The sequence below is a fragment of the Coregonus lavaretus genome (genome assembly GCF_964263955.1).
Source record: "Coregonus lavaretus genome assembly, chromosome: 7".
Classification (NCBI taxonomy): Eukaryota; Metazoa; Chordata; class Actinopteri; order Salmoniformes; family Salmonidae; genus Coregonus; species Coregonus lavaretus.
This window is the reverse complement of record NC_139994.1, coordinates 56036607-56050566: the sequence shown is the minus strand read 5'-3', so window position 1 is coordinate 56050566 and position 13960 is coordinate 56036607. Positions and strand designations below refer to the sequence as shown.

General features: G+C 42.9%; 1 protein-coding gene across 1 annotated transcript; it reads left to right on the top strand.

Annotated features, from left to right (window-relative positions):
* Positions 1-1595: 1595 nt before the first annotated feature.
* On the top strand, positions 1596-7723 carry LOC311132588 (peroxisome proliferator-activated receptor gamma coactivator 1-alpha-like; the record flags this gene model as incomplete). The annotated part of the gene is made up of 3 exons (XM_084165843.1): positions 1596-1726; positions 2088-2239; positions 4768-7723. Coding segments are annotated over 3 exons (387 nt in total), but the record flags the coding sequence as incomplete, so codon positions are not given.
* Positions 7724-13960: the final 6237 nt, after the last annotated feature.

Here is a 13960-nt window from a genome sequence, read left to right as displayed (position 1 = left end):
CACGTCAAATAATTCACACATGCCATCTTTGGCCTGCATACATTTTAGGTGAGACAATTACGGGCAGCAAAGCCAAGCTGTCAGTAGAGGTTTGGGAGGCCAGATGATGCGAGGGCTACACACACACACACACACACAAACAGACGGCCAGCCTCAGGGTGCCGTCTCGGAAAGCCGGCGTATTTATCAATTGTCAGCAACTAAATCACTAATTCAGCAAACGCTTTGTCTCATACTGTATGTGAAGGGAGGAGAGGAAAGAAAAATATACAGAATATTATGGTTAATTTGTATTTTCCTAAGGATTGGAGCTTATGTCTTACCATTTAGCATGCATACCAAATGGCACCCTATTCCCTATATAGTACACTACTTTTGACCAGGGCCCATAGCACTCTACTCAAAAGTAGTGCACTATGTAGGGGATAGGGTGCTATTTGGGACAGAACCTTGGTTCTTGGTTCTTTGCGGAGGTGAACTTTGAGTTTTACTACCAGGCGACTGATTTACATGTATCAGTTACCAGTGGCCCCGGGGTAGCATTCAACATTTGAATGGATCTCTATAGACTCGCCCCAGTAATGGCAAGTAAATGAGTGAATAAATAAATAATTTCAGTGATACAACAGCCTAGAGGCTTGCTCTGCATTTTATGATTAGCAGATGCAATTAAATTGCTCCCAAAACCATAATTGCAGCCTCGTGCGGTAGGTCTAAATTATGCCGCTGTGACCTTTGTGTCCTTTGTGGTTTGTGGAAAATTGTGTTTTCTCCCCCATGGCCTGGTCTTAGTAATGGTGTTTTCTCCCCCATGGCCTGGTCTTAGTAATGGTGTTTTCTCCCCCATGGCCTGGTCTTAGTAATGGTGTTATCTCCCCCATGGCCTGGTCTTAGTAATGGTGTTTTCTCCCCCATGGCCTGGTCTTAGTAATGGTGTTTTCTCCCCCATGGCCTGGTCTTAGTAATGGTGTTTTCTCCCCCATGGCCTGGTCTTAGTAATGGTGTTTTCTCCCCCATGGCCTGGTCTTAGTAATGGTGTTTTCTCCCCCATGGCCTGGTCTTAGTAATGGTGTTTCGTACAGGTTTCTTTAATGGTGGATGTGTAACTGGAGCTTATTATCTGATATTCAGGGCCAAGCGAGGGGTCTAATTCACTAGTGCAACAGTTACCCATAATTGAAGGACACTTAAAAATGCATTTGTCCTCTTTTGACTACAGATATAGGCTTGTTGAGTTGTGTAATACCAAACAAGTCATTGAGTCATTATGAGTTCTCAGACCACAAAACGAAAGAGGAAAAGAAAACACTACCTCTGATAGTCTGAAGGTATACGGTTCTATAAGGGCCGGGAAAAAATACCATAATGAATCTGTCCTATCAGATAAGAGGAGGTATATAGCACAGCCCGACCAATCAACGGGGAAAAAAACAAGAGCGAAGTGACAAAAGGGTGGCCTCGAGTCAGCGCTCGCCGTCGGGAGTTCCGAGCAGTTCATTATGGCCACCGAGTAGGCTTGAAGGGGAGGGGAAAAGAGAAAAGAGAGGAATATATACGCCTCCTTTCATCTCTCTCCCTCTCTCTTTCTCTCCTTTAATGAGCAGGAGGAGAGACGGGTGGTGTACGTGGGGAGACTGAGGTCCGACAGCACGCGGACCGAGCTGAAGCGGCGCTTTGAAGTCTTCGGCGAGATCGAAGAGTGTGCCGTGAACCTGAGAGATGACGGGTAAGGCCCCGGGACTGTGTATGTTTGTGTGTGTTGGGTGCATGGGGGGGGTAATAGGATTCATTGTAGTACATCAGTCCATTCATTCCTACCCTCTGGGTTAGGTGGGACACAGAAAACCAGCATCTCTTTCAGGGCTTTGCATCGACTACTATGTCAAAGTCAGGTGTAGACGCAGGGCAGGATAGCTCTTTTTGCATTCCAATCGTGTCTGTTGCCCTATCTATCCCTAGCCTAAAAAGAGCCCCAAAGATACATTTTTATTGATTTCTCTTTTGCATATAAATAGTGTGGATGTCCGCTACCAGAGGAGGACCTGACGTTGTTGGTTTGACTTTTCATTTTCTGTTCTCGACCGCAGGGACAATTTTGGCTTCATCACCTACCGCTACACTTGTGACGCCTTCGCTGCCCTTGAAAACGGACACACCTTACGCCGATCAAACGAGCCCCAGTTCGAGCTGTGCTTCGGTGGACAAAAGCAGTTCTGCAAATCAAATTATACAGACTTGGGTAAGTGCTGCTTTGTTGTTGCTCGGGAGAGCCCCGGAGCTTCTGCTAATATACGTGGACTGTCAAAGGGAGTGAAGGATGGAGGGGAGGGGAGGGGAGGGGTGGGAAGCTGCAAAAGCAAAAAGGCTCAAATGATGCCTTTAAAAATCAAAGAGCATATCTTTACTCTTACCACCCCCCCTCAAGCTTTAGAATCTACCTTCCAGTCATCACGGGCAAAAACAGTTCAGGGGTCAATCTGTGTACAATTCCAGGAATAGAGCTGCTCTTTTACCGGCGCCTAGATAGGAGTATATCTCGAGGAATGGAGAGGCCTTGTTCCATTCCATTGCTCACAGCCTACATCTTTGTACTTAGTCGATACTCAAGAAGTATGGAATTGGAAAGAAGGAGAACGATGCCCTTTAAAAGCTTGTCTGCGGTTTGTTTTGATACCCTATATACAGGCATGTATATTTTATGCTCTGGTCCTCTTGGAGGGTAAAGAGAGGGATGTGGATGGAGGGAGGGAGGGAGGGAGGGATGGGAGGGAGGAGGGAGGGAGGGAGGGAGGGAGGAGGGGGCAAGGTTAAATCCCCTCAGCCCCTCCCTCCTGGGTGAGCCTCCATCTGTTGCCAGCTGTTGTGGTGTTCAACAGAGGCAAGACCTCGCTGTGGTACCTAGCAGCATGTCATCCACAGAGGGAGGGAGGGAGGAAACGAACCTGACAGCAGAGGCCTGATTGACTAATAATCAGCACTCTCTTCCTCATGCTTTTAGACACTGACACAGGGTCGGCTCCTCAAGACGGCAGCCCTACAAAGTGCCGGCGACTTAATAGCACGGGTAGAGCTAGTCGATTAATCGGAGGAAAGGGTGCCAACGTACAAGTGCACAGAAAAAATTAACCGTATACGCCCGAAAGACAGCACTCATTGTTCAGAAGGACGTGGCTATATTGCCGGATGGCGGATTTGATAAATAATATAAGGTACTGATACAAATCTTCTCCCTACGTAGACGCCTGTTGAAAACAAGAAGAGAAAATGGGATCTCCATCCCTCTATTTCTCATCCCCTATCTATACTATAGCCCCACTATCATTAACAGAAGGTAGACACTCTGGGAGCAATGTTTAAATAGCACTATAGCCGGAGTCAGTCAGTCCATCAAGATGGATGCTCGTCTGTGTGTCCACAAGAGATCATTTGCTCCATTTCATGATGGAGGTTAAGATGCCAAGTGGGGCTTGTATAGTTGCTCCCGTTTTCCACTCGACATTCATTCTACGACAAAGCGTGAGGTGGGGAATGTTTAATGCAGGGCGAACTGGGAGGTCAGTAGGTCACAGCAGAGGCAAAAAATCAAATGTTCTTCAAAGGAACAAAGACGTTAATGTTTATTTCTGAGGCTCGGGCCTGAAACCAATGGCATTCACGGAGTGGACGTTTGTGAAATGTACAGCGACGATGCGTTAATCCCAGGTCCATGACACTACTAATCAGTCTCTCAGAATGAAAAGAAAGACCTTCATTCTGCTTCCTCTCACTTTTAGAGAGAAAGACCAGTCTATCCTAAACTGCCCATGGGGGTAGGATAAATAACGAGAGAGAAAAATACGTCCTGTTCAAAGCGAGGGAACTTGAATAATGTCATGCAGGAGCGGCCTCAGTTCCTCCTCTCTATCTTGCCCGGCCCTCTCGTCTCGTTATTTTTTTTTTGACTGTCCATTAGTTCTAAGTAGTGCACATGGGTATTTGTCATCCTTCAAGGTGCGCGGTGTGACACAATCCACCCCTTGGCCATGGCATTAGATCACGACTGGCATCTCCTGCATGCCATGGTCATTCCCATTTCTCAAGCTCTCAAAGCGTGCTTCCGCCCCGTGTGGGGGCCCCATTTGTGAAGCTGTCTGCCAAGAGAGATAAGACTCATTTAATATCGCGCCGACCAATCAAAATAAATGCCCCCGCCGCCCGCTCAGTTTTGGTGTTTTTGGCGCTCAGTATCAGGAAAGCTTTATTTTCCACCCTGAGCCTTTGAATTATGTAAAGATGAATGGTGTCTAAACTTCTAATTTGTGGGGAGATATGAAACGTTGGAGGGGGTACAGATAGCTTTCAGACTTATTGAAAAGCAACAGATTCAAATGAGTCCTTTGAGATAGATGCAGATCTGAGTATCTATCTGCCCAACACTGAGCCAAATGATAGTGATACAGATTTACAGTTGTTTATAGGATTATGTGAAATGGTTTGAACGTCCTTTGAAATGGATGTATTCAGAATATAGCAAAGTCACGATGACCTGACTTGTCAAACATTTAGGGGCAGTTCTGGACACAGATTAATCTTAGTCCTGGACTAAAAAGGTATTTCAATGGAGATTCTCCATTGGCCATGCTATTTAGTCCAGGACTAGGCTTTATGTGTCCAGGAAACTGCCCTTCAATGTGCAGAACTAAACAAAGGTGAGAGTGATTTTGTGACAAGAATTGGAGACCACTTAGTCTGCTTAACACTGACGTCAATATACATCTCTCATTTCAGATTCCCATTCTGATGACTTTGATCCAGCCTCCACTAAAAGCAAGTACGACTCCATGGATTTCGACAGCTTGCTGAGAGAGGCCCAGCGCAGCCTGAGAAGGTAACAGGTGCCCTGTCACCTGCTGTCTACAAAGAGGGATGTCTTGATACCTCACTAATGTTTCTGTCCTTTGACTACGAGACTACCCGAAGTTTTACACTCTATGTAAGAGAGTATATAAAGATGAATCTCTATATATAGACCTATATATATAAAGTATATTAAAAACAAAGTTTACATGAACATAGCTTCTGAAGAAGCTGGGAAGAGAAAGTACCGGGAGAGCCAGTGAATCCTCATAACCTGTGTACAGATGTGTGTGCTGTACTCTTGTACAACAGTCAGTGAAAGACAAAGACATTCATGAGATTTTTTCTCCAAGCACTACAAACACCCAACAATGCTTTGAGTGGTGAAAATGTGCAGGTTGTTCAGGCTTTTTTTCTTTTATTTTTGTGCCTGATTTTCTTTTTTAAAATCTGGTGTTTGGATGTGGTGTTACACTATTAACGAGAGATAACAATGCTGTCTACATTTTCGGACAAAAATGTAGCCCTGTATTTACAGATATTATCAAAATATGTTGTATTTTTTTGTGTACATATCAGACAAAGTTCTTTATTTGTTACAGCTATGCACTGTAAAATGCAGCCTTTTGATGAAGACATTTTCTTAATTAAGAATGTTGATCTGTAGTTATTACAATGATGTAAAAGATATTGTACACCTACATAAAGTTTAGAAGACATGACATGATTGTAAAAATGTGTGTTGGAGGCTCATTTCGAGGGAGCATGTCAACAAATTTCATTTTTTAAGATTTATTTTGTTGGGGAAAAAAGTTAACCATTTATAGTCAGGTCAGTGTTTTTCCTTCTACAACTAGTGTAAAATGCATTTTTAACGTGTTTTTTCATGATTGTAAAAAAACAAACCCCATTTTTATTAATTATCTCTGAAACAATCAGAATATATATATATATCAACTAATTTTGATTTCAATGCTTTTTATGGTTCTCGTTTTGATAATTTTACTCTATTTGAGAAAAGACTACTACTATGTTTCATCTGTTCAAACAGGATAAACCATGCATATTTATCTATTTATTTTAATATTTGAATCAAAAATATTTATGGTTCCCATGTCACGTGGCATACCTCACAAATTGTAGCTATTTATATTGTTATTAGATTTTAGTTATTTAATTTACAATCAGTGGTAAGATGTACAATACATAATAATACCATTTGTGGGAATATTACTTTATATTATTATATTAATATTACTTTCTATGCCTTTCAGAAACAATCAAAATATTCTTAATAATCTCCTCGACAGTGGGATGAGATATGCTGCTCATTGTCCATGTGATTTCTGTCTCCACAACAGTGGTTTGCAGCCATAACAAAATGTCTACCACATTATTTTCCTTTATACACAGTAGAACATGAAGCAATAAAATGATTTTGCAGGAATTTTGTTGTACCACACTATAAAACTCTGAGTCGTTGCTCCACACACGCTTGATTATGTGAATGCCAAACAAAAAGTTTACAATTTTCTTTCCAGAATTTTTTTTAAATCTTGTATTTGATGTTCAAAATATATATATATATATACATGATGATAATATTGACATTATTCACAATAATTACAAAAATAATTAATGATAATATAAATGAAAGAAAAAGTATTTAAAAAAGCAATAAATTATTTTTCAAACTTGTACTTTAGCTTATATTGTTGTGGTTTTAGATCCGACCCATTACCCAATCGCTGGCTATATACGGGGATTCCATTCCATTCTTAGCATGGTCACATGACCCTTATCACCCAACAGAGAACACTTACACTATGTTCTAGTCAGTCAACACTCATGTTTGCCCATTTAGTGTGAGTTTGGGTCTGTGTGTTTCTGTAGAACCTTGTGGCAACTGTACAAATGTAAACTAATACAACAGAAAACACAGTGTTAAAACTTTAGTGTTCAGCAACAAGCATCCTAGCACCAAAACATTTGTCTGTGTAGCGCATGGCTATTAAATGACAGCCGATACAGCACAAACTACTTCGGCTATCAGGCTCTCCTGTCTGAATGGCAGTACTTGAATGACATCCTATAAACCTAGAGAAACTACTCAATATTGCATGCCGCCGCACCATTTTCCATTAGGCGCTGCTGCCCCACAGTCCAGATATCACAACACCTTCAACGTGACATTAAAGGTAAACTAGTGCTTTCTGGTTCAATTAATATCCTGTTTATAGTGAGAGCCAAGTAATGAGAAAAAACTGCCTCCATCACAAGAGGTAGAACTCTTTTGTATGAAAGCTTCACTGATCACAGGCCACCTTTCATCAAGATTGACTGTGTAGATGAAAACTAGCAAATTTTCCAGATGCAAAGAGGCAAAATCAGTGGGGGGAAATCTTACCCCTCCACCTGTATTTCAACATATTTTTTTTTCTTCTGTACAGCGCATGGGTAATGGCGTCGCATCCCATTTGATAGATGTGGCTTTAATCATTGTAATAAAAAAATCTGCTTTGTAAATCGCCAGGAGTAGCAATATATTATAACACCTTATGGTTCTGAAAATGTCAACTGTGGCAGACTCTTTAATAATGTGAACTACTGAGGAATTGGCCACTGCTTAAACGTTTGTTGGGTGATCATGTTTCTTTTGGAAGGACAATAATGTGTGTGAGCGTGTGTGTGTGTCTGTCTGGGGTGGGGTGGGGTGGGGGGGTGTATTTCTTTGGGTTGTTACCTGTTTGTGTCCTATCCACGTTGCCTTCTGCCAAGTCCTTACCAATGCCTTTTGTGGTTCTACCTATTGTATGACTTTCTTGTGAATTTTATTTTTATGTGCAATTCTCATCAGCCTCAACATGTCAATAAAGGGAAATGTGTTTGAAAGAAACTCACTGGGAACTGTCCTTTCTCTTCTTTACCTTCATCCCTCCTGCGTCCTCTCTCATTGTCATGGTAAGAGTGTGTACTTCCCTTAGTCAGGCATCATTGTGACCAATTTAAATCGGCACTGCATAACTGTAATCACGTTTCCTTGAAGTCTACCCTCTATGCTATAAGTGAATATATGAAAATAACTGTTTTACTGTATGCAATGTTAGACATGAGACCCCACTTCCTGTAGTAGTTAGCATTTACTGTAGGTTTGACAGAGATATATACAGTGCATAAGGAAAGTATTCAGACCCCTTGACTTTTTCCACATTTTGTTACGTTACAGCCTTATTCTAAAATCGATTAAATAAATAAAAATCCTCATCAATCTACATACAATACCCCATAATGACAAAGGGAAAACAAGTCTTTAGACATTTTTGCTCCGTAGAGCTCTGAGACAGGATTGTGTCGAGGCACAGATCTGGGGAAGGATACCAAAAAATGTCTGCAGCATTGAAGGTCCCCAAGAACACAGTGGCTATCCATCATTCTTAAATGGAAGAAGTTTGGAACCACCAAGACTCTTTCTAGAGCTGGCCACCCCGGCCAAACTGAGCAATCGGGGGAGAAGGGCCTTGGTCAGGGAGGTGACCAAGAACACAATGGTCACTCTGACAGAGCTCCAGAGTTCCTCTGAGGAGATGTGAGAAACTTCCAGAAGGACAACCATCTTTGCAGCACTCCACCAATCAGGCCTTTATGGTAGCGTGGCCAGACGGAAGCCACACCTCAGTAAAAGGCACATGACAGCCCGCTTGGAGTTTGCTAAAAGGCACCTAAAGGACTCTCAGACCATGAGAAACAAGATTCTCTGGTCTGATGAAACCAAGATTGAACTTTTTGGTGTGAATGCCAAGCGTCACGTCTGGCGGAAACCTTGCACCATCCCTACGGTGAAGCATGGTGGTGGGGATGTTTTTCAGCGGCAGGGACTGGGAGACTAGTCAGGATCGAGGGAAAGATGAACGGAGCAAAGTACAGAGAGATCCTTGAGGAAAACCTGCTCAGGACCTCAGACTGGGGCGGCTCACCTTCCAACAGGTCAACGACCCTAAGCACACAGCCAAGACAATGCAGGAGTGGCTTCGGGACAAGTCTCTGAATGTCCTTGAGTGGCCCAGCCAGAACCCGATCGAAAATCTCTGGAGAGACCTGAAAATAGCTGTGCAGCGACGCTCCCCATCCAACCTGACAGAGCTTCAGAGGATCTGCAGAGAAGAATGGGAGAAACTCACCAAATACAGGTGCGCCAAGCTTGTAGCGTCATACCCAAGAAGACTCGAGGCTGTAATCGCTGCCAAAGGTGCATCAACAAAGTACTGAGTAAAGGGTCTGAATACTTATGTAAATGTGATATTTCAGTTGTTGTTTTTTTTATAAATTTGCAAAAATTTATACAAACCTGTTTTTGCTTTGTCATTATGGGGTATTGTGTGTAGATTGATGAGGGGAAAAAACGATTTAATCAATTGTAGAATAAAGCTGTAACGTAACAAAGTGGAAAAGGTCAAGTAGTCTGAATACTTTCCGAATGCACTGTATATATATCTGCATTACGTTTCTCTACCATCATGGACTGTATGAAATGAAAGTCTATTCATGAAACATTTCAATGCCTTCAAGTGATGGACCCTTCTCACTCAGCTACCACTCTCCACCACTAAGAAATTAATTAGACCCCAGCTTTCCCCTCTTTGATATTTCTATCACCTGAGCGATGCTATATATTCTCCTAGTTATCTATGTCTACAACTTTAGCCCAGCGCACCATGACTCTGCAAGTTAATTTTAAAAGTTGAGGGGACAAATTCATTAAAGTCACAAAATGGCAGACGGAGTACTGGCAAGCTGATGATTGTTTCGTTGATATGCAAAGGGCTGGTCATTATGGACTGTATCGCCTGCATGTTGGCCTCGTGGCTGGACCTATCTCTTCAAGCCCCCTAACCTTTGTTTCTGCCGGTGTGAAGGGAAATATGGGAGGAATGTGCATTAAACTTTAAGGCTGGGGGTCTTATTGTGTTTTTTATTAAGGGCTGCCATTTAGCCCCGGAGAAAAAGAGGTGGCCAGCTTTCATTTCAGTTCAGCTGCAGAACTCCAGCTGGAGGTCTCTCTGCTTGCCCTTTCCACAGGATGAAACTGTCCCTGGAAATCTCAATCCAGATAGGTGCTTATCTTACTGGTTAATAATAAAAAACACATAACAGATAATGTCGGCCATTCTATCGCGACGGGAAGGGGAGGAGGGGGAGGGAAAAAGCAAGGGAACAGTGTTTGGAAGTAAGTGGAAGCCTTGCAGATAATGGGGTTTGATCAGCTTTGGTTCTCTCCAGGACAAACAGGATATGTTATTTAGAGTTGCGAGGCGGCCATTGTCCTTCCTGCACTTCATTGAGTTGCACTGGTATTAGGGTTGGTACTGTCGTCCAAAGGCTCTGTGGAGTAAAAAATTGACAATTCTAAAGTAGACGTATTAAACTTGAACATAGAATGAAGTCTAATCACAGTCGCATTGAACATTTATTTATAAATAAATCGTCAGGTCATTGAGACCTTAAGGCAGTAGCATTTTTTCTCACGTGTTTCTCACAGGTTTTTGCCTCCCATACAGAATATGCAGGTCAGGGTGGAAGAGGGGGAAAAGACCTTGATAAGAATATTACACTACTCAAGACTAGTTCATTAAAGGCTGTGGGGTGGAACATGTGTAATGCTACCCGTAATTTAGTATCAGGACCAGTTTATTCTCGGGCAAGTACATGATTCATTGGAAAAATTCCATCTCAGAAGGAACACATTTTTTCTCGCTAATAGTGTGAAACTGGCATTCTAGTTAAATCACTTGCCTGTATAATTCTATCATAATAATTCAAGTTAAGTGACACCATTAGGACTGGGAAGTAAGGGGAGAAAAAACAGGATTAGAGTATGCAAAGAAGTAGGATTAGTGAGCTGTTAGCAATGACGGAATGACATCAAAGAGATGCAGGCGAGGCGAGGTCCCTGGATTCCTCAGTTCTCTTGCCTCCCGTTTTCTTTCAAGGCTTCCTAAGCTTGAGCCCCAAACCTCTACTCTCCTCCCCCCTCCTTAAGTTTTATTTTTAGAGGATTTGATAAGCAGTGCTGTTCCCTCTGTCACCAGGAAAAGTATACGTTCCTTGAGCTCTCTACTCATGCATAACCCGTGCTAGCCAGTTCCAACGAGTCATGCCAAAACCGGTGGAAGAAACTAAATGTTGTCTTTGCCTGAAATATCATATCATCGTGATGATTCCCATAGCCGGTGGCAAAGAGTTGCAACTCCCATTGGTTGCCATATACGAAACGAGAGTCTGCTTCTTTAATCCTGTCTGTAGCATGGTAAGATGTGCCATGATGGTCATGTGAGCTAACAACTGGGATGCCAACGGTCATATTGTTCTCATTGGATCATATTAAATTATAATTTTGGTGCAGTATATTTTGTTTTTGGCCTCTACCACACCACTGCCCTTGAAGTAATCAATTTGTCTGAATCTACTGAGAAGTATATTTAGACTAGCCTTTAACAGTGGATTTGAACCTGCTTCTACCCTGAGGTCACAAGACTAGCACTGACAGAGTGTATATACGGTATCTCCAAAGGCTCCAGAACTGTTTCAGTAGCACCAGTGCCTTCCTATAGGCCTCCAAGATGCGTCTGTCTATCGTAAGGCAATTGATGGGGAGACGATTATGACAGAGCTATTATGATCACACACTCCCCATTCCAACAGTTGTGTTTCAAAGAATGATGAACAACAGATGTATTCTTCTCCCCCAAACTATCAACTTTGGGGACCACGAATGGATACTTCTCCTAGATAATTAATGGTTACACACAAATGGCGGCTGATTGAGCGACTCATCCTTCTATTTTCAATCACCATCTGCTGTGTGTCGCTGGAGAAAAACAACGCTAATTACCTTGAGTGTGCCCAAGACGTGCGGTATTAATTATAACAACAAAAAAGGGAAAGTTGGGATTAAATGAATCAGCTGTGGCTCCACTGTACGTAGATAGGGAGGGAAAAGAGAAAGCATTAGCGGATTAGCGAAAAAGTCCCAGACTCCCTTGTTGATAGGCCTTCAGTTGAGGCTGCTGTCTGAATCATTGAGGAGAAGCCGATTGCACAACAAGACACACCTGCGCTGTGCCTGTTACCAATGCTTTACCATGCCTCCGGGCCACGGCAGAACTTTTAGAATGCTGGGGTTGGCAACTCTAACGCCACACCGGGACGTCAGCAGAAAGATGAGTCGTCGCGGCCACCATGGGGATAGCCGACTGACAAAAGACGGGGTTCTGGCCGCAGACGGGTGTGTTTTTTGTGCGCGCATCACCTGAGAAAGGAAGAGAGCGAGAGGGGGATTGTTTCGACGTGACAGGCCAATGCTTTGTGGGACTGCCTGACTGTATGGCCCAAAGCTACGTAGCCTAGCCACCTCGAGGATAGCCAACAGCAGGTGAGAGAGGCAAGTGATACTGAGGCGTTTTGGCGGCGTTCACTTAGTGTGATGGTTGATGAGCTAGCGTGAATAAAATATGCAAATGAAGTGATGTGAGTGCATTTGCCAAATGATCAGTGATTATTTGGTAATCATCAAGTGGCATCAATTTTCGTTAGCATAATTTCCGTGACTTACCCTGTCCTTAATGACTTTAGTCAAGAATCTGACAAATCAAATATGTTCATTTCCTCTTGCAAATAGACAGCTTAGAGGCAATTAAACACTGGATGATGCACTATCCTGCTCCAGCAATACATAATATTATTGGACCTGATTCTCCAGCTGAGACCTCATGCACCTTATTTTTTGGAAGGGTACAGAGAGCCAAATGTATATAGAAAGAGAGAGAGCGAGCTGCAGCCAATCAGACTATCTCTCTTTCTTTCTCTTTCTGTCTCTCTCTCTCTCACACACACACACACACTACCTCTCTCTCTCCCCCCTGCCTCCCCCTCTCTACCCTCTTCTGGTGAAGCACAGACCCTTACACACTGTCTGGGTTGGAGCTGACCACATCGGAGGACTAGCTGGACATTAGAATGGAGAGTGGACACAGTCTTTGTTTGCACAATTTAGATGATACATCACAACTTGGGAATATGTCCCAACACATTCAAATGGCTGCCATTTTATTTGCTTTGTTGTGTGCATTCATGGCAGTGCTCTTCAGGCAGTGTGTCCTAAACTCTTTGAAAGAAATGTGCTATCTAGATCTTAAAAAGCTTATTTCCAGATAGGGTTCTACATGGGACCCAAAAGGGTTCTGCCTCGAACCAAAAAGGGTTCTACCTGGAACCAAAAAGGGTTATAATATGGGGACAGCCAAAGAACCCTTTTGGGACCATATTTTATAAGAGTGCATGGCAGTGGAGGCTGCTGAGGGGAGGACAGCTCATAATAATGGATAGATTGGAGCGAATGGAATGGCATCAAACAAATGGAAACCATGTTTTTGATGTATTTGATACCATTCCACTCATTCTACTCCAGCCATTACCACGAGCCTGTCCTCCCCAATTAAGGTGCCTCCAACCTCCTGTGGTCAATTGTCTGATTGAAATGCTACTAGCATGCACTTCTAACTAACGAGCCATTTCACATCTGCTATTCTATGACATGCACTGAACAAAAATATAAATGCAACATGTAAAGTGTTGGTCCCATGTTTCATGAGCTGAAATAAAAGATCCCAGAAATGTTCCATACACACAAAAAGCATATTTCTCTCAAATTGTGTGCACAAATATGTTTACATCCCTGTTAGTGAGCATTTCTCCTTTGCCAATATAATCCATCCACCTGACATGCTGATGTCAACGTTGTGAACATAGTGCCCCATGGTGGCAGTGGGGTTATGGTATGGCCAGGCAAAAGCTACGGACAACGAACACAATTGCATTTTATTGATGGCAATTTGAATGAAGAGAGATACTGTGACGAGATCATGAGGCCAATTGTCGTGCCATTCATCCGCCGCCATCACCTCATATTTCAGCATGATAATGCACAGCCCCATGTCGCAAGGATCTGTACACAATTCCTGGAAGCTGAAAATGTCCCAGTTCTTCTATGGCCTGCATAGTCACCAGACACGTCAGTTTGGGATGCTCTGGATCGAGGTGTACAACAGCGTGTTCCAGTTCCCACCAA